We start from the raw sequence: 19323 nt of genomic DNA, 5'->3' as shown, positions 1-19323 counted from the left end.
AGCAACTCCAGCTAAAGAATCAGGCATGTTGAATTGGACACTTTGTTTCAATTTGCTTGAAACTTGGGTGGGCTTTAGTGGACGGGCAGCACTAGCTCCCCTGCAATTTTGGTGTCATTTGTTTGAAAAACAGCCATTCCAGCTCCGTTGAGAAGTCTTCTGTAGACAATAATAGCAGAACTGCCATTGTCCTTCCCTTCCTCATTCTTCACTTTGTGAAAAAGAAACACATAACAGACCACAACAAGGATGGCAAAAGCAGAGGGTTCAGCAGAAAGGTACAAAGTGTCAGAATCAGGTGTCCGTCCCTGTCAGCCCTTGGCCCACAGAACCAGAAATCACCACAAAGTCGTATAGAGTCCAAACAGGTGGATTTTACTGATCAAATAGGCATACAGTGCAAACGAATAAAATGACAGCTATGAAAGGCTCACTAGCTGGGAGATATTATAAGGCAGGAAAGGCGGGAGATTACACGCAGGAATACAGTTTCCCAGGAGCTGAGTTCCCAGGCTTAGGCTTAGGCATGCGACCTTGGGGGGCAGACAATACAGCACAGAGACAGAGGCAATAACGAAACCGAGATAGCAGCCTGACATTCTGCTCCCCTCAAGGCCCCCTCCCAGTTCGCAAGGGGGCTGGCCTGTTCGGGTAAGCAATGTGAAAGGTGTCAATGAGGTCGGGGGCGGAGACATCCCGTGCGCGCACCCATTCGTCATAGGCAGGGGGGAAATGTTTCCAACGAACTAGATACTGGAGAGTACCATGGTGAATACGGGAGTCAAGGATCTTGGAGACTTCGAAGTGTTCTTCCCCCCCCACCATGATGGGTTGCGCAGGCGGTGGGTCCGGATGCCACCGTGGAGAAGCAACATGGGGTTTGAGGAGGCTTATGTGGAAAACAGGATGCACACGCCTCAAAGATTTGGGGAGAGCCAGTTCCACTGTGACAGGGTTTATGACCCGAGTAATGGGGAAAGGGCCAATGAATTTGGCGCTGAGTTTATGGCACGGTTGGGTGGATCGGAGGTTTTTGGTGGAAAGGTAAACCAAAGCACCCACTTGCAGATCACCCCCGGGGGAGCGATGTTTGTCAGCTTGCGCTTTGTATTTACGTTTGGCCCGGTCGAGGTTGCTAACGAGCCAGGGCCACGTGGTACGGAGGGCGTGTGCCCAGGAGGCAATGTCGGGGTTCCCCTCCCCCTCTACATCATCTGTAGGAACGATGGGACTGAAATCTTGTCCATACACAGCAAAAAACGGGCTAAAACCTGTGGATTGATGCATGGCATTATTGTAGGCATATTCTGCTAAAGGTAGCAGTTCCACCCAGTTATCCTGGTGGTAGTTAACATAACAACGCAAATAACATTCGAGTACAGCATTGACACGTTCAGTTTGACCATCAGTTTGAGGATGGTATGCACTAGACAATCCCTGTTCCACCCCCACCAACTTGAGGAAAGCTTTCCAAAACTTAGAAACGAAACCACTTCCGCGGTCACAAATTATTTTACGCGGAAACGAATGTAAACGAAATATATGCGTCACGAAGAGGCGGGCCAGTTTCTGAGCAGAGGGGATCCCTGCACATGGAATCAAATGTATTTGCTTAGAAAACAAATCAGTAACAACCCACAACACAGTTTTACCCCCACTGAGAGGGAGATCAGTCATGAAGTCCATAGCGATCACTTCCCAAGGTTTGCTGGGCGTTTCAAGAGGTTGTAGCAGTCCCGGGGGTTTGCCCTGCGATCGTTTCGCAGCGGCACAAACGGGACAGCTGCGGATGAAGGAGTCAATGTCGGAACGCATTCCCCCCCACCAGAACTGTCTGCGCAATAAGTGAAGGGTCTTCAGAAACCCAAAGTGCCCAGCTGTTTTGGCTCCATGAGCTAAATGTAAAACGTCCTTCCGGAGAGCTTTGGGTACATACAATTTTGAGTCTTTGTACCAGGACCCCCCTTGTTCCAAAACACCAGGAGGTAGGGTATGAGCGGAACGTTCGAAAAGGCACTGGTCCCGAAGGACAGTTAAAAAGGATTCGGAGATGGGGAGTTTGGAGGGAGCCCCCCCGTCGGTTCTGGAGATCTGAGAAATAGTTATAGGGCTAGTGCTTACGTGTGGCGGCGCGCAGACTGCAGGCGGCTGAGCGGTCGGAGGGGTAGGAGGGGCGGGAACTCCGGTCTGTTGCGGTGGCGGCTGGGCAGCCGGTTGGGCTGGCGGAGCTTGCGAGGTGTGTTGATGCTGGGATCGGGTTTGCACAGCCAGCATAGGTAGGGCCCCACGTTGCATAGGGGTGAACAGAGAGTTGGTGGGTCTTTCGAGTTTTACCGGATATTGTGGTAAACGGGAGAGGGCATCCGCGAGAACGTTCTGCTTCCCAGGGACGTGCTTCAGGGTGAAACGGAACTGAGCAAAGAACTCCGCCCACCGTTGTTGTTTCGCCGATAGCTTATGGGACCCCGTGAGGGCAGCTAGATTTTTGTGATCGGTCCAAACTTCAAAGGGTATTTTAGACCCTTCCAAGAATTGCCGCCATAAAGTCAGTGCATGATGAACTGCAGAGGCCTCTTTCTCCCAGATGGGCCAGTTTAATTGAGCGTGCGCAAATTTTTTTGAAAAGTAAGCGCAAGGGTGAAGAAGACCGTCCGGTCCTTGCTGGAGGAGAGCCCCTCCCATGGCTACATCGGAAGCATCGACTTGCACAATGAACATTTGATTTGGGTCTGGGTGCCGTAGCACCGGCTCCGAAGTGAAGAGGCGTTTGAGGGCCAGAAAGGCGGCTTGGCACTGCTCAGTCCATAGGATCTTTGCGGAGGGCAAGGCAGCCGAGCTCACTTTTCCTTTAGTTTTCAGCAGGTCCGTAATGGGTAGAGCCACTTGGGCGAAGTTAGGGATGAATCCCCGATAGAAGTTTGCAAATCCCAGAAATTGCTGTACTTGCTTACGGTTGGTGGGGGGAGTCCAATCGAGGACGGCTTGGACTTTGGCGGGGTCCATGCGAAGACCTTGGTGGGAGATGATGTATCCCAAAAACGTGAGTTTGCTTTGGTGAAATTCACACTTAGCTAGTTTAGCGAACAGTTGATGGTTACGCAGGCGTTGTAGAACTTCTCTGACCAGAGTCACATGCTCGTCCATAGTTTTCGAATAAATGAGAATGTCATCTAAGTAGACCACCACCCCACGATATAGAAGGTCATGTAGGATTTCATTGATGAGTTGCATGAAGACCCCCGGGGCCCCTTTTAATCCGAACGGCATTACAAGGAATTCATACATTCCGAAACAGCTAGAGAAGGCAGTGAGGTGTTCATCTCCTTCGCGGATACGGACTCGGTAGTAGGCTTCCACCAAGTCTAATTTAGAGAACACACGGCCTTCCTGTAATTGTCCCAAAATATCCGATATTAATGGGATAGGATAGGCGTTGGTCTGGGTAACCGCATTGAGCTTTCTGAAGTCAATGCACAGGCGAAGGTCGCCCTCTTTTTTCCGGACGAAAAACGCGGGGGCCGAGTTTGGGGCATTCGAAGGGCGAATGAACCCTCTGGCGAGGTTTTTGTCCAAAAAGTCCCGGAGGACAGTGCGCTCGGAAGCGCTCATAGGGTAAATCTTACTTTTGGTTAATGTGCAGTCCTTTACTACTTCAATCGCACAGTCTGAGGCCCGGTGGGGGGGTAAGGCATCACATTCCTTAAGGTCGAAGACATCTTCAAAGTCCCGGTATACAGCGGGTAGAGCCGGTGGTACTGGGGCAGTAGAGGTTAACGCTGGAACGGGCGGAAATGGCAGAGCAAAGTTTTGCCGATGCTGGTCGCAGGTGGGACTAGCGAAAGAAATAGTGTCTGTTTCCCAATCAATACTGGGACTATGTCCTTTAATCCAGTTAATTCCCAAGACCACTTCAAATCGGATAGGGGCTATAGTGAAGTCTATTTGTTCCCAGTGGGAACCAATTCCCATTGCTACCCCTATGGTGCGATGATCAACTGGACCCCCCTGGAATTGGCTCCCGTCCATTTGAGCAAATTGGACGGGGGCGGGTAAAGCCTCTGAGTCGGCTCTGAGGGCAGCAAACGTGGCTTCGCTTATGAGAGTGCGACAGCAACCGGAGTCAATTAGTGCTTTGACGGGGATTTGTGGACCTCCGTTAAGTTGTTGTAAAACTGCATCTACGTAGACGGTGGAGTCCACTTCTTTGATTTTGGTAGGAGCATTCGGTTTGATAGGAAGATCCTGAGAGGTCTGTGGAGATGCTCCATTCACCACAGACCGGAGCCGTTTTTTGACAAGTCGAGGGGAGATTCCAGGTTTAAGGCTGGAGAAATCCAAGGGTTTTCCTCATCCGAAGAGGGAAAGCTGTCCCCCAATGGGGCACTTGTAATCCGAGACCCGGCGGGGTCGTTGGAAGCAGGCAGGGAGGCTGGGTCCCCGGCATGGAGTGCAGAGGGTGTGGGCCTTCCCGGAGCTGCGCTGCGGGTGGCCGCGGTGCCTCTGCGTGGTGGACGACCTCGGGCGCGGGTTGTCGTGCTGGGACGAAATAATTCCTGGCGGCGTGGGCAAACGGCTGCAAAGTGGCCCATTTCTCCGCATGTAAGACAGGCACCCCTCTGAAATCGGACTTCACGTTCCTGGAGCGGACGTGGGGGATTTCGTGGGACGAGCAGTGGTGCCTTGGGTTGAGGCTTTTGGGTGCCCTTCTCCTTGTGCTTTTGACGGACGAGAGAAATAAAGCGGCGGCGGCTTTCCACTTCCTCGGCTAATAGGATCCAGCCTTCGAGGGTATCGGGATCGCCCCGCATGTAAGACCAGTTCAGAATGTCAGGATGCAAGGCTTCCCTGAAATGATGGATTAGGGTGGTCTCGGGCCAACCTACAATTTTACTTGCCAGTCGCTGAAATTCATCGGCAAATTCCCGAACTGTAGCAGAGCCTTGTTTTAATTGTAAAAGTTCCGTTTTGGCTCTTTCTCCCAGGAAGGGGTCCTCAAACCTCCTTCTCAGGGCAGTCATGAAGTTGTTGAGGGAACGAATCGCACGAGAGCGGGTGTCAAACTGGAGGACCATCCAGTCAGCCGCTTTGCCTGTCAGGAGGGAAGCTACGTACCGCACCCGGCTATCTTCCGTGGGGGTTGACCTTGTTCTCGCATATAACTGTCCACTTGATGCAAGAAACAAGGCAAAGTCTCAAGAGATCCGTCATACGTAGTCCTCAATTTGAGTTGCTTCCAAGGGCCGGGCGCGGGCTGACCCGGTTGCACGGGTGGTCCGGGCGGAGGAGCAACAGGAGCTCCAGGAGGCAAGGGTGGAGCAGGCACATTAGCAGGTGGTTGCACGGGTGGTCGGAGCGGAGGAGCAACAGGAGCTCCAGGAGGTAAGGGTGGAGCAGGCACATTAGCGGGTGGTTGTACGGGTACCGCCTGACCCGGTATCGGAACGGGCTGTCTCTGAGCTATCAGGGTTTGTTGTAATTGCCTGTTCTCGTGAAGCATAAGTTCCATTACTTCTTGGAGTTGATCCACACGGTCGGAGAGCTCCCGATTCTGGGCTCGTAAAAGATGAACCTCCTCACTTGGGCCCCCAGTAAGATGAGGCTTACTGGTTCGGAAGCTCGTGGCCCATTGAGAGCTATCCCCATATAAATCCTCGTCTTCAGACTCATCTGAGTCTCGACGTCGGTCAGCCAAACGGCGTGCGCGTTGGGTCGTACGCGACGGGACAAACGCCGGGGAAAAGGTGAGACCTGATAGTCCCAGTACATAGTCCTTGGGGCGCGTGTCCACGTTCGCCTGATTCCTTGCTGCAGCCGCCCTGGCTGCTTCCGCCGCCTCTCTCTCTCTTGCGACCCTAGCCGCTTCGGCGGCTTGCTGATCCGCAAGAACTTTGGCGTTCTCAAGTCTTAGGGCAGCCTCTGCCGTAATGCGCGGCAAAAGTTCTGTCTCGAGGAGCAAGAGTATGGGGTCAGGTTCCCCGCCCAGCAGAGGTTGTACTCGAACCGCCAGTGCGGATGCCTCGGCTCCAAACGTCGGGGTCAAAACTTGAGCCAAGGTGGCTACCGGGGTGTCCTTTGTACATTCCACAAGGAGAAGAGCGGTGCTAATAGCGACTCGCTTGGCCTCAGCCTGGCAGCTGGCCGCATCCGGGATCAGGGAAAAACCCTCCGGTGGGGCTCCCGCCATGGTAGAAAGAGTTTGTCGAGAAATAAGATTATCCAGAAGTCCAGTTAATATTTGTAAATCCTCAGTCGCCAATCGGGCATCGTCCAGTAATTGATCCAAGTCCTGAAGATCTAAACGAGCATCAGTATCCTCCGATGTTAACATCCAGAGACGTCCTGTAAGAGATTGCCACTGCGCGTGTACCAGTCCCCTCAAGCGGCAAACCTCTCGGTTCGTCCGGAAAAGTTCAGCAATTAAGTCCTGTAACAGAGTAGGGTCCTCTGAGAAGGGCTCCAGGGTAGTAGATCACCTGGAGAGCTGCACAGCTCCCATCCAAGTGGCAGGCGAACCCCCCTGGGCTCCAGCCTGGCTAGGAGAACGGTGAAGATGTGAGATAGCTGTCATAATGTCAGCCCTTGGCCCACAGAACCAGAAATCACCACAAAGTCGTATAGAGTCCAAACAGGTGGATTTTACTGATCAAATAGGCATACAGTGCAAACGAATAAAATGACAGCTATGAAAGGCTCACTAGCTGGGAGATATTATAAGGCAGGAAAGGCGGGAGATTACACGCAGGAATACAGTTTCCCAGGAGCTGAGTTCCCAGGCTTAGGCTTAGGCATGCGACCTTGGGGGGCAGACAATACAGCACAGAGACAGAGGCAATAACGAAACCGAGATAGCAGCCTGACAGTCCCTAGCATCCCTTAAGCAAACTCATCCAGGCAGGTAACTCTGAAGCAGTAATACTTTATTAGGAGCAAAAAGACAGATTAAAGGACTGACTGCCTACAGGCAGGTGAGGCTGGTAATGGCGAAACATAGGCAGGTTACATGTTTAAAAGCACTACAGGCTGTGAAGGTAAACATGGCTAAGCAACCCCGAGATAAGCAATTTCCAGGAAGGAAGACTAAACATCAGAGCACAGCTGTGGAAATCAGGATGAGCGAAACTGTACACAGAGTTTACAGGCATGAGAACCAAGGACTTGAAGTGTAGCCAGAAACTGGCCTACTCATGTCAAGAGCCTTTACTCCTGCTACCAGCAAAGGCCTGACACAAAGAAATTATTGTCAGTCAGTAACTGTAAGAGTAGGAAAATGAAAAGAATACAGACAGCATTTTCTTTAAATGCTGGTGGCTGATGCCATTTTCCCTGATAGGAATCAGTGGAGAGAAGATCACCTGCACCAAGAGGCACCTACTTTGGGGGTCTGTAACACTGAACCCCTTTGTTCAACCTGCTTGAAATTTAGGGAGGATTTAGAATAGAAGAAGGACTATGTTCTGTGCAAATTTGGTGCCATTATCTTGGGGGGGGGGGAAGCTGCCCCAGACCCTCAAATTGGTTCTTCACTAAACTAATTGTCTTGAAACTCCAGAACCTGAAAAACCTGAAGGACATGAATCATGAGCTGGTAGTGTCTTACCTGAAAATCAGCTTTCACAGTAACCCTCCCCCCTTGAATCCTGGATCTAAAATTATAATGAACTTTTTTTCAGAGCACACCCCTAGTGTTTACCTTCTATTGCTAAGCCAGAGTATGTTTCTCTTAGTATGTCTGAATCTGCTGTTTTCTTTAGTAAATCATTTATTCAACGGGGGTTTTTTAGTTGTTCGGTGCTTTCGTCAACTTAGAAAGCCTTGCCATTTGCATGAATCCCACATTACTTGGCAGAATATAGAGAATAAGCAAGCAACATGGTGAAAACTTCCAGAGAAAAATAAGAAAATAAAATTTACTCCTAAAATGTGAGCTCCTAGAAATCTCAACCAAAAAGAGGTGGGCTTGTGACAGTTACAGCAACAGACTCCAGCATGACATTTGGTTGGCCTAATACTTATGTTCCAAAGGGCCAGCTTATTTAAAAAACAAAACAAAAAACCTCTACATATAATATAGTCTGAGCAAATGTTTTCCGAAGCCTTGCAAATAACATTAATTTAAACAAAGCTTACACAAATCAGTTTTATGACAATTCTGGTTTCTAAGATTTGAAAAAAGTTGATTAAGTGAACATGAGAGCACATGATATTAAGAAGACTAAAAATAAGTTAAAACGTATTTGCAACGAAGACTCACCATTATTTTGCTGTTCTCTTCTTTTTCCAAATATTGGTCACTGAACATATGGCAAGATCCTAGAACAGCTAACTTTCCACCTTGATTCTGTCAAACAAAAAAATTAATAGGAAATTTTTCATGGGTAACATTCTGGGGGAAATCTGCAATATTGCTCCTAGCATGAATCAGTGTGTTCTATTACCAGGTATATTTTAAAAAATAAATACTACATTAAATCTGTACATGACATTAGTGGTGCCATCACAAAAAAATGTTGTTCTGCCTAGAGATCTGAGCTCTTGCTCTGGATATTCTTCCATTACTATTGCTAGGAAAGGCTGCTAGGAAAGGGTGGTTCCCAAGGATACATGCAGAATTACTTGTGGGAGGAAAGAAAACGCTGCATGGCATTTTCCCCTGGAATGGCTTTGGGGATAAGCTATATGTGCATTTGTCGAAGGCTTTCACGGTCAGAGTTCATTGGTTCTTGTAGGTTATCCGGGCTGTGTAACCGTGGTCTTGGAATTTTCTTTCCTGACGTTTCGCCAGCAACTGTGGCAGGCATCTTCAGAGTAGTAACACTGAAGGACAGTGTCTCTCAGTGTCAAGGGTGTAGGAAGAGTAATATATAGTCAGAAAGGGGTTGGGTTTGAGCTGAGTATTGTCCTGCAAAAGTATTGTCCTGTAAGTATCAAGATAATGTGCTAATGAGGGTATGGTATGTTAATATGGAACCATTGTATTCTGAAGTGATCTGTTAATGTGTGTAATCCAAAACTAATCTGTATGGCTATTGTTGAATGTTGTCTTTGTCTGGAGGTTTTTCAGGGCAGGAAGCCAAGCCTTATTCATTCTTAAACTCTCCTCTTTTCTGTTAAAGTTGTGCTGATGTTTATGAATTTCAATGGCTTCTCTGTGCAATCTGACAAAATAGTTGGTAGAATTGTCCAGTCTTTCAGTGTCTTGGAATAAGACCCTGTGTCCTGTTTGTGTCAGTCCATGTTCAGCCACTGCTGATTTCTCAGGTTGGCCAAGTCTGCAGTATCTTTCATGTTCTTTTATCCTTGTTTGTATGCTGCGTTTTGTGGTCCCGATGTAAACTTCTCCACAGCTGCAAGGTATACGATATACTCCTGCAGAGGTGAGGGGGTCTCTTTTGTCTTTTGCTGATCGTAGCATTTGTTGTATTTTCTTGGTGGGTTTAAACACTGTTTGTAGGTTATGTTTTTTCAAAAGTTTCTCCATCCTATCAGTGACTCCTTTAATAAATGGCAAGAATACCTTTCCTATGGGAGGCTGTTTTTCTTGAGTTTTCTGATTTTTGTTTGGTTCAATGGCCCTTCTGATTTCATTCTTGGAGTAGCCGTTTGCTAGCAGTGCGTGATTTAGATGGTTAGTTTCTTCCTTGAGAAACTGTGGTTCACAGATCCGTTTTGCACGGTCCATTAATGTTTTGATTATTCCTCTTTTCTGTCGGGGGTGGTGGTTGGAGTTTTTGTGTAAGTAGCGATCTGTGTGAGTTGGTTTCCGGTAGACCTTGTGACCTAACTGAAGGTTTGATTTACGGATGACAAGGGTATCAAGAAATCACCTGAAGAAACGTCCATCTTAGCTAAGGGAGGAAACTTTGCAGTCACTCCCACCCAAATTCCAGTGGAAGACATCATTGCAAATGTAGAATCTGCCATTCGTAATCTACCTGAAGAAGATGCTGAGGAAATAAGAGGAGAGACAGCAAGAATTCTACGAAAAGCAAAGCCCCCTGCTAGCAATATAACACGCAAGGAGAGAAACGCCATCAAGACCCTCAATGCAGATCCAGAAATCATTATTCTACCAGCTGACAAAGGCAATGCCACAGTGATCATGAAAACAGAAGAATACAAAAAGAAGATAGAGGAACTTCTGGACCCTGCCACATACAAAAAACTAAAACGAGATCCAACTTGCAAAATTACCAGGAAAACTAGCATTCTGATCAAGAATTCCACTCTTCATCCCGACACACACAGAAAACTATGCAAGACTGAAGCACAACCACCACGATTATATGGACTACCTAAAATTCATAAGGATTCCGTTCCACTCCGACCCATCGTGAGTGCCATTGGTTCCCCAACATATGAATTAGCTAAATATTTGACCACCCTCCTACAGGACCACATTGGAAAAACCACTTCTTACATCAAAGATTCAACTCACTTCATCAACAAAATCAGTCCGTTAAGACTCAATCCAAAGGATATATTAATCAGTTTTGATGTTGTATCCCTCTTTACCAAGGTTCCAGTTAAAGACACAATCTCATTGATTAACCAGATTTTTCCAGAAGATATAACAGCCTTATTTCACCATTGTTTGACAACAAGTTATTTCCTATGGGATCAAGAATTTTATGAACAGATTGATGGAGTAGCTATGGGAAGTCCACTCAGTCCAGTAATAGCAAACTTTTACATGGAATATTTTGAAAAGACAGCATTAGAATCAGCACCTTACAAACCTACAGTCTGGTTCAGGTTCGTAGATGATACATTTACCATTTGGAGCCATGGTGAAGAAAAATTAATGGACTTTCTAAACCATCTTAATAATATCCATCCAAACATTCAGTTTACCATGGAAAAGGAAATTGAGGGTAAACTCCCATTTCTTGATACCCTTGTCATCCGTAAATCAAACCTTCAGTTAGGTCACAAGGTCTACCGGAAACCAACTCACACAGATCGCTACTTACACAAAAACTCCAACCACCACCCCCGACAGAAAAGAGGAATAATCAAAACATTAATGGACCGTGCAAGACGGATCTGTGAACCACAGTTTCTCAAGGAAGAAACTAACCATCTAAATCACGCACTGCTAGCAAACGGCTACTCCAAGAATGAAATCAGAAGGGCCATTGAACCAAACAAAAATCAGAAAACTCAAAAAAAACAGCCTCCCATAGGAAAGGTATTCTTGCCATTTATTAAAGGAGTCACTGATAGGATGGAGAAACTTTTGAAAAAACATAACCTACAAACAGTGTTTAAACCCACCAAGAAAATACAACAAATGCTACGATCAGCAAAAGACAAAAGAGACCCCCTCACCTCTGCAGGAGTATATCGTATACCTTGCAGCTGTGGAGAAGTTTACATCGGGACCACAAAACGCAGCATACAAACAAGGATAAAAGAACATGAAAGATACTGCAGACTTGGCCAACCTGAGAAATCAGCAGTGGCTGAACATGGACTGACACAAACAGGACACAGGGTCTTATTCCAAGACACTGAAAGACTGGACAATTCTACCAACTATTTTGTCAGATTGCACAGAGAAGCCATTGAAATTCATAAACATCAGCACAACTTTAACAGAAAAGAGGAGAGTTTAAGAATGAATAAGGCTTGGCTTCCTGCCCTGAAAAACCTCCAGACAAAGACAACATTCAACAATAGCCATACAGATTAGTTTTGGATTACACACATTAACAGATCACTTCAGAATACAATGGTTCCATATTAACATACCATACCCTCATTAGCACATTATCTTGATACTTACAGGACAATACTTTTGCAGGACAATACTCAGCTCAAACCCAACCCCTTTCTGACTATATATTACTCTTCCTACACCCTTGACACTGAGAGACACTGTCCTTCAGTGTTACTACTCTGAAGATGCCTGCCACAGTTGCTGGCGAAACGTCAGGAAAGAAAATTCCAAGACCACGGTTACACAGCCCGGATAACCTACAAGAACCAATATATGTGCATTTGTCAAGTTATGCTTATTAAAGCACATTTGAATTGAATTTTTCTACATTACCACATTGTTGCTCTTTCCAAATTTTTGGGATATGCTAAAATTTTAACTAACATCAAATGCCTGGCCTCAAGATACCAAAATTACCCTACTCTTAAAAAAATAAAATTATCATTACAGAATCCAAATCTAAGTCCATTCATTTCATATGCCTAAAAGAAACATCCTTAAAAGAAAGTAAAGAGTTAGATTGTAAGCTTAGGGTAGGGTCTATCAATTTATTACACCATGTTTAGTCTTGAAAGGAATTTAAAAATCATATATATTATAATTATGATTGGCACACAAAAATCTAGAAAACTGGAGTAACTGCCCAATGTAAATCATTTGCTAAAAATATCATAGGCCTTAACTCTGTTCAAAGGTCACATACTCAGTCTTTGTCCACAAGTAGCTAACATGTGATGCTTTTCTGATAAAGTTGCACAGAAATACAAAAAACCAGAATTATATATGAAGTTATGCAATGCAATGAAGCACTTTTTGGTTGTTCATGCAATAATGTACCTTATAGTGATAAAAAGCCAAGATAGGTCTATTAAGAGGAAAACAGACAGATCCCGTGGACAGAACAGCAACTGCTGGTTTCATCACGTTCAGCGTGGCACCAAATGGGTATACAAAAGTAAGAGCCCTGCAAAAATATACATGGCTGTCATAAACATTGTGAACATTTCATTAAAAGGGCCTATTTCTTAAACACATCCCTGTAATACTGTGTTGCTAGAATGGATTTTAGATTTATCAATGTGTTACACCCAAAGTTTTCCAGTCTCTTTATATATATCATATGGGAGGAGACAGGCCTTTGAAGTACCATGTCCCCAAGCCATACAGGGTTTTAGAGGTAAGAACCAGCAGTCTGAACTCATCCTGCTTATCTCCTTGTCATTTAATCTCTGTAGGCACTCTAGAATAATTACAGAATCATACTTTACAATGTATTAAAATCCTGTTTTGCTTCCTTTCTGCACAGTGCTGGCTGTATCCAACTCTTTATGTGGAGAGTGCACACACAAAAAATGTGCATCTCTATTACAATAAATAGAAAGCAAATATTCTACAAATGCATACAAAGCTGTTAAATTCTCTGGATTTTCATGCAATAAGCTCTGAAACACTCTATAGAACTCTAAAAACATTAAGAACATTTCCTTCCACATATTGACTTCTTCAGAAAATATTAAGGATTCATGGCAATTGTAAAGAAGTTGGGGCAAAATCAGATACTTACTGAGAATCATTTCCACTGTTATCTTCATCTATTATTCCAGACACAGTTTTTCCTGCAGCTCTGCTGATTTCACTTTTTTGGTGGAAACACAGAAAGTAAGATTTTTGAAGCTATTCTATAACTGTTATACAAATTAAAATTTGCACTTATACATAGAGCAATCACATATTCTTCACCATCAAAGACCTACCGATTTAGAACTCCATTGGAGACCAAGGCTTCTTTAGGATGGAAGTATTTATAATACACATTCCTCACCACAGCATCTAAATAAAGGGAATAAAAAGGGGGGGGAAATTCTACTAAAGCATCATGCTGAAAATTGTAAGATATGAATCAAATGCATTAGGTGAAGCGATTTTATTTGCTACATATCAAGAATAAGAAGCGTGCATATAACCCATAACGAAGGTACAAGTAAAACTATCACTGAAGAAGTGAGCTGTGGCTCACGAAAGCTCATACCCTACCAGAAAATATTTTTGTTAGTCTTTAAGGTGCTACTGGACTCTTGCCCTTTTTGACTACTGCAAACAGACTAACACGGCTACGCACTGTGAAATAAAAATACAGGATGCAATCTTGCAGAGAGAGAGAGCAGAGTGAAAAGTAGCTGTGCCCCTGTTTACCCAAAACAGCTGCGACTTGGCAGGTTGTCCTCTTTAAACTAAAGCTCTTCTGTACCTCAATCAAAACAGCAAGCCAAGGATCAGGACTCTCAAGTGGACTGCAGAACCCCACCAGCTGAGTATTGATGTTCTAGAGGCCTCCTTTTTTCTTTTTTCTTTTTTTGCTGCTTTTTGGAAGAACCTGTTGCTAATATGCATGAGTGGAGTACAAGAATGCCATGTTTCCTGCCCCTCTTCGTATACATGCTGAGAAGAGCAGCAGGATGACAAGGCAAGGTAATTCACTGATGGAGATGATTCCTCTGCAGCACAAGTAAGTTCAGAGACTAACACCATTCCCTGCAACAATTCCCCTTTGCCTTCTCTTCTGAACCAACCTGAGTGATTGCAACCTCGTGACCCTCACCCATTGGTTCTCCAATTCTCCATGCATACGCTTTACAGCCCAGAGCCCCCTCACCCCAAGAAAACTCTTCCTTGTCTTCTCTCCGCTCCTGACTACCACAAACACTGCCCACCACCACCAGTTAGACCTTCAACGTTTGCTGCATGGAACTTGCTCTCCCTGAGTAAGCTCCTCTTTTGTGTGGGAGGGAGACAGTTCAATGCCACACATGCAGGTAAGAAACACTGGACAAGGGGTATGCGATGGCTAGACCAAGCAGCGAGAGAAAGAAAAAGCAGGTCAGAGCTTTTGCAGAAACGGGGGCTCTTCACCACAAGCCAGTGCAGACTACTGAGGGACCAATGTCCCGTCACAGGCCTGCAGCTCTGTAAATCCCGGAGTTTAAAGGTCCAGGCGGGTCTGGAAAGTGCTAAACTGACTAAGGACACCCAGCAAACTGCTCTCGCTCAGGACCTCACACACTGTTCTGTTCCTGCCAAGAGCAGCCTAAGGGAGGAGTGGACTATTGGATGGAAGGACTTTAGTTTAAAGCAAAAGGCCTGGAAGATTGCAGTGCAACTGGCAAGGCCCGACCAGCATGGAGGTGGTGTGCTAATGGATGATTAGCCAGTGCCTGAAAGACAGCTCATTTTCTGCATTCCTCTCCACTTGTATGGAGTGCAGCCAGACTAAAATACTGCATACCGAAGGATGCAATTCAAACTAGTATTAACTTTGCCTTCAAAGTTAGCAGACATGAAAAAGAGAGACACCTGGCAAAGCCACAATCAAACTAGTACTCCTTTGGTCTATTAGTCCTGGATAGTAAAATAACAAAGCATGCTTAAATCAATTGGTCACTTGCTCTAGTTTCGATCTACAAACGTTCTCAAGACTGGCAATAAGAAAGTCTCAAGTAAAGTATTACCATTATTGACCATGATCCCATATTCTTCCAATAAGAAGTTGATGTTAGTGTCATATCGGGATTCGCCACCTTCTCCCAGCATCACCAAGATATCTCCACCACTTTCTAAATACTTCTTCAGAACCTCAAACTGAGAAGGGGAAAAGCTCATAATCAGAAGAGCTAATCCAGCAGCCCCAAAAAGAAAGATTTACCCTTCAAAATTAAGATACTCAGGTTTGCAAGCATCTACGCAGTATACAAGTCCCAACATCTCTTTGATTAAGAAACCCCAGTCTATTTTTCTCAAAAGATGACTGGCAAATTAATCTTGAAGACTGTCTTTATCTTTAGCAGCACAAACAAGGACTTATGCTGTTGCATTTAACATATGATCTGTCTGGAGTACAAAAAAAATGGGCTGACTTCCATCTTGCACAGCCTTTTTTCCCACCAGAATAAATCCTCATGCATTTTAAACTGAGGATGCTACAATGCATACTAAGCCGATGTAAACAGCAATGTTTATCTGGGTTAAATGAGTTTGAGTATGTATTCTTGCTTAACAATGTAAATTGAGCCTTGCAGGATCAGGGGAAAAAAATCTGTTCCCCCCACCCCCAAAATATCCTGGCAACCAGCAGGTAGCCCACCAATAATTTGTTGGAGTCTGCTTGAAAATTACTATCTACTTTTTACCTACACCTGGCATATAACATGACTTTGAGGCATTTACCAGTCAACAATGCTACTGTTGTGCTTGGAATGCCCAACAGACATTTGCACTACTAGCCTGCTCTTCTCCTATGAATACAAGAGGCAAAAATACAAAGCAATACTTGAATCCAAGCAGCTGTTACATGAGTAAAAAGATTAATGGAATCAAACCACTACAAAAATGCCTTGGGTCCCAGGATGGCTGAGAGAAAGGCAAGTATATAAATATTTTAAATAAATAAACCAAGAAGATAAGTAAATCTTTAAGCAATTTTTTTTAGATACTTATGATTGCAACGTACTTCGGCAGCTGTAAACTTTTCTCTGGGTCCTGCTGTAATCCATAGTTTTACCCCAGCCAACTTTTCTGAAGTGATTTCATCTTTCTGACTAGGGACAAATAAATGAGAACATGTTACCCTACATTCACAAAGGCAAGTCATCTAGATATCTTAAACTTCAAGTTGTACAAGTGATTTAAAAAAAATTAAAAGCACTGAATCAACATGAATCAATTTTGTCATAGTTATTTGAGGAATTCAGTTTTCAGCATTGGGTTGTGCTACTGCAATTATCATTACAAAACCAAACATCTTAGAAAGTGTTCTTACTTTCCATCCTAATTACTGAAATAGGGATGTCTAGAATTACCACCCATTTTTACTGAGTAATCCATAGGCTGTGTGTTCACAGTCTGTTTAAACAGGCACTGTATAGGAAAAAGAACTGAAGCAATATGATGGGCAAATCTTAGTATGTTTATAAAACAAATGCATGTTTTATAAAACACTGCATCCAGTACCAAATTCTTCCCGCAATCAATACAGCGTCTCCCAAACTCTATTAGATTACAGCTATTGCTATAACACACTGTATACTCCCTCAGTGGCTGGGGAACCACGTGTGGCTTTTTAAGCACTGCTCCCCAATGTGGCTCAACCAAAATTCCAGGAAAGTGGACACAGCCAATTACCCAGTAAGGCTTGTGGATGCCACGCAGTTCGCACCTTGAAACAGCTGAAGCCTGAAGGACTGGGGGACAGCTAGGCTGCGATCCTCTGTAAGATGCAAGCCATGTACCAGGGAGGAAAGTCTGTCCTTTCCAACACGCCCTTCTCCTCACTACACAAGTGACGGCTAAGATTGAACAGTGGTGGGGACAGCACTACATGCACAGAACAGTCTAGCAAGTAAAACATTTATAACACGGAGATATGTGCTCTCTCCTGCTAATGTCTATTTATCAAATTTCTGATAGGTACAGGAATCATTTGAAATGCTGGAAACCCTAGGTGGACAAAAAGCAACCTGCCCCCTCCCCCAACCCCCGTGACTGGAAAAAGCAACATCTCTGCTTGGTCTTCTGTTTTTAAAGAGGTAGCAGAGAGAGCCATGGCCTTTCCAACTTGGAAAGAGGGCAGGAGTAAGACAGTATGTTTTGCAATCTAGTCTCTTTCTCACCAATTTCCACATTATAGTATTAATAATAATGCTGGGCATTTATATAACATATTTCAAGTGTTCAAATGGCTTGACATATTATTCCATTAATTCTTACAATGGGCATGTAAGGTTGAACAATATCACAGCATTTGCAATACCTTGTTTCAGAGATTGAATTATGAGGTGTTTTGCAGCTTCCCACATTTTATCAACAATTGTTGGTATCATAAAACTCCACTCTGAACTTTCACACAAACTTTATTTCCAATATTCAATAGAAATACTATATTTTGTCTTTTATGTTGTTTGTTTCCCCCTATATAAGGGATGGATGTTGAATATGTTGTAAACGTACATACCAAGTTTCACTGTGAATTCTCAGTGCTCAAGAAATATATCGCATTACAGTGTTTTTTAACATCTTTTCTGGCCCCCTTGAAAATAGGTACTGGGGTCGAGATGGGGTTCAAACCTGAAATGCAGAATTGCGACCTGAACATGCACACCAACTTTCTTTCCAATTTTTCACTCTTCAAGGCAGATGTCACACTTCAATACATTTTGCATCTTTTGTACCACACCCATTTGAAAATGAATGCAGGGAATGCAGGGAAGAACCCGAATTACAGAATTGTGGTCCTGAATAAGCACATCACCTTCCATTAAATATTTCAATACTTAAAGCAGATATCTCTTTACAATAGTTTGCTTTTTCTTTTTCACTTTGGAAATGGCTGCAGTAGTCAAGCTGGTATTTGACCTTGAAATGCAGGTCTGTGTCCTAAACTCTCATGACAAATGTAATGTTCAAGGAAGTTATATGACAAATCATTTAAAAAAACTAATGCTGAAATCGGAGTGTGTATAAAGTGCTGTCAAGTCGCAGCCGATTTGTGCAACCCCATAGGGTTTTCAAGGCAAGAGTCATTCTGAGGTGGTTTGCCATTGCCTGCCCCTGTGTAGGACACGTAAGTCTCACTTCACTTGACCAGTTATCCCCATATTGTAGTTAAGGGATTGATGCTGAGAAAATAGTGACTTTCCAACTAATGAATTAATTATTGAGCTGAGTTATATACATGACTACCCAAGTTTAGTCACTTCATTAGTAGGAGAAAAACCCTGAAATAAGCAGCTCCATCTTTGGCTTGTTTAATGCTTTATTTACTGACTTCATTTGTACTCCGCTTTTCTCCCTAATGGGGACCTAAAGTGGCTTTCAACATCTTCCACTTTATCCTTACAACAACCTTGTGAGAGACATTATGCTCAGAGTGTTCAACTGGCCTAAGGTCAGCCAGCCAGCTTCCAAGGCAGAATGGGGATTCAAACCTGGGTTGCCCAGGTCTTAGTCCAACACTCCAACCACAACATCACACTGGCTGTCAAAAAGATGTAGATAATTTTGTTCGTTCATGACATGAGTGAGGCAAGAGGCTACAGAGGGTCTTCAATACTCCCATACATGTTTAATACCTTCCTTGAACTTCAAACCTGATTTAGAAACAGGAGATGACTTGCTCATGGTCATGCCTCATATTCACACTCCATGTAACAGTGCACAATCCTATATAACAGACAGAAATAAGAAAAGATAAACACAACTCAACTCACCTCTGCATTTTCCAGTTACTACGAAGCCTTTTCTGTAGAATCCTATAGCCATTATTGATAGTAAAAATCTCTTTTTTGGAAGCGTTGAAGACGAATATATTCCGAAGATCTCCCTCCATAGTTACCTTGAGGAAGAACAGAATCGTATAGACAAGGAAACAACCAAACGGGATATCAAAGGAATTCAAAACAAAATTTTAATTCTATATTTTTCTTTTTTAAGAAAATGGTATCTATACTCACTATGAAATACACCAGGAAAACACTTTATATCTGTACTAATAAAATCAGATAAAAATTTATTCTAGCTAACAGGTCATGACACCAAAATAGCAAGCTCAGCTT

At 44.1% G+C, this 19323-nt stretch overlaps 1 protein-coding gene across 1 annotated transcript in view; it reads right to left on the bottom strand.

Moving 5' to 3' along the window:
• IFT52 (intraflagellar transport 52) overlaps nucleotides 1-19103 on the bottom strand; it is a 28918-nt gene extending 9815 nt beyond the window's left edge. The window contains exons 1-7 of the mRNA XM_056844285.1: nucleotides 18979-19103; nucleotides 16224-16311; nucleotides 15226-15355; nucleotides 13474-13549; nucleotides 13284-13355; nucleotides 12557-12683; nucleotides 8252-8338 (exon numbers count right to left, since the gene is read on the bottom strand). Of these exons, the coding sequence (XP_056700263.1) occupies nucleotides 8252-8338; nucleotides 12557-12683; nucleotides 13284-13355; nucleotides 13474-13549; nucleotides 15226-15355; nucleotides 16224-16311; nucleotides 18979-19097 (699 nt within the window). The 5' untranslated portion in view covers nucleotides 19098-19103. The remainder of the gene's footprint in view (nucleotides 1-8251; nucleotides 8339-12556; nucleotides 12684-13283; nucleotides 13356-13473; nucleotides 13550-15225; nucleotides 15356-16223; nucleotides 16312-18978) is intronic.
• Between the last annotated feature and the right edge of the window lie 220 nt (nucleotides 19104-19323).

Source organism: Euleptes europaea, chromosome 2, assembly GCF_029931775.1.
Source record: "Euleptes europaea isolate rEulEur1 chromosome 2, rEulEur1.hap1, whole genome shotgun sequence".
In the NCBI taxonomy this organism is placed as follows: domain Eukaryota; kingdom Metazoa; phylum Chordata; class Lepidosauria; order Squamata; family Sphaerodactylidae; genus Euleptes; species Euleptes europaea.
Note: the sequence above shows the minus strand (reverse complement) of the source record. Positions and strands in the feature narration are given on the sequence as shown.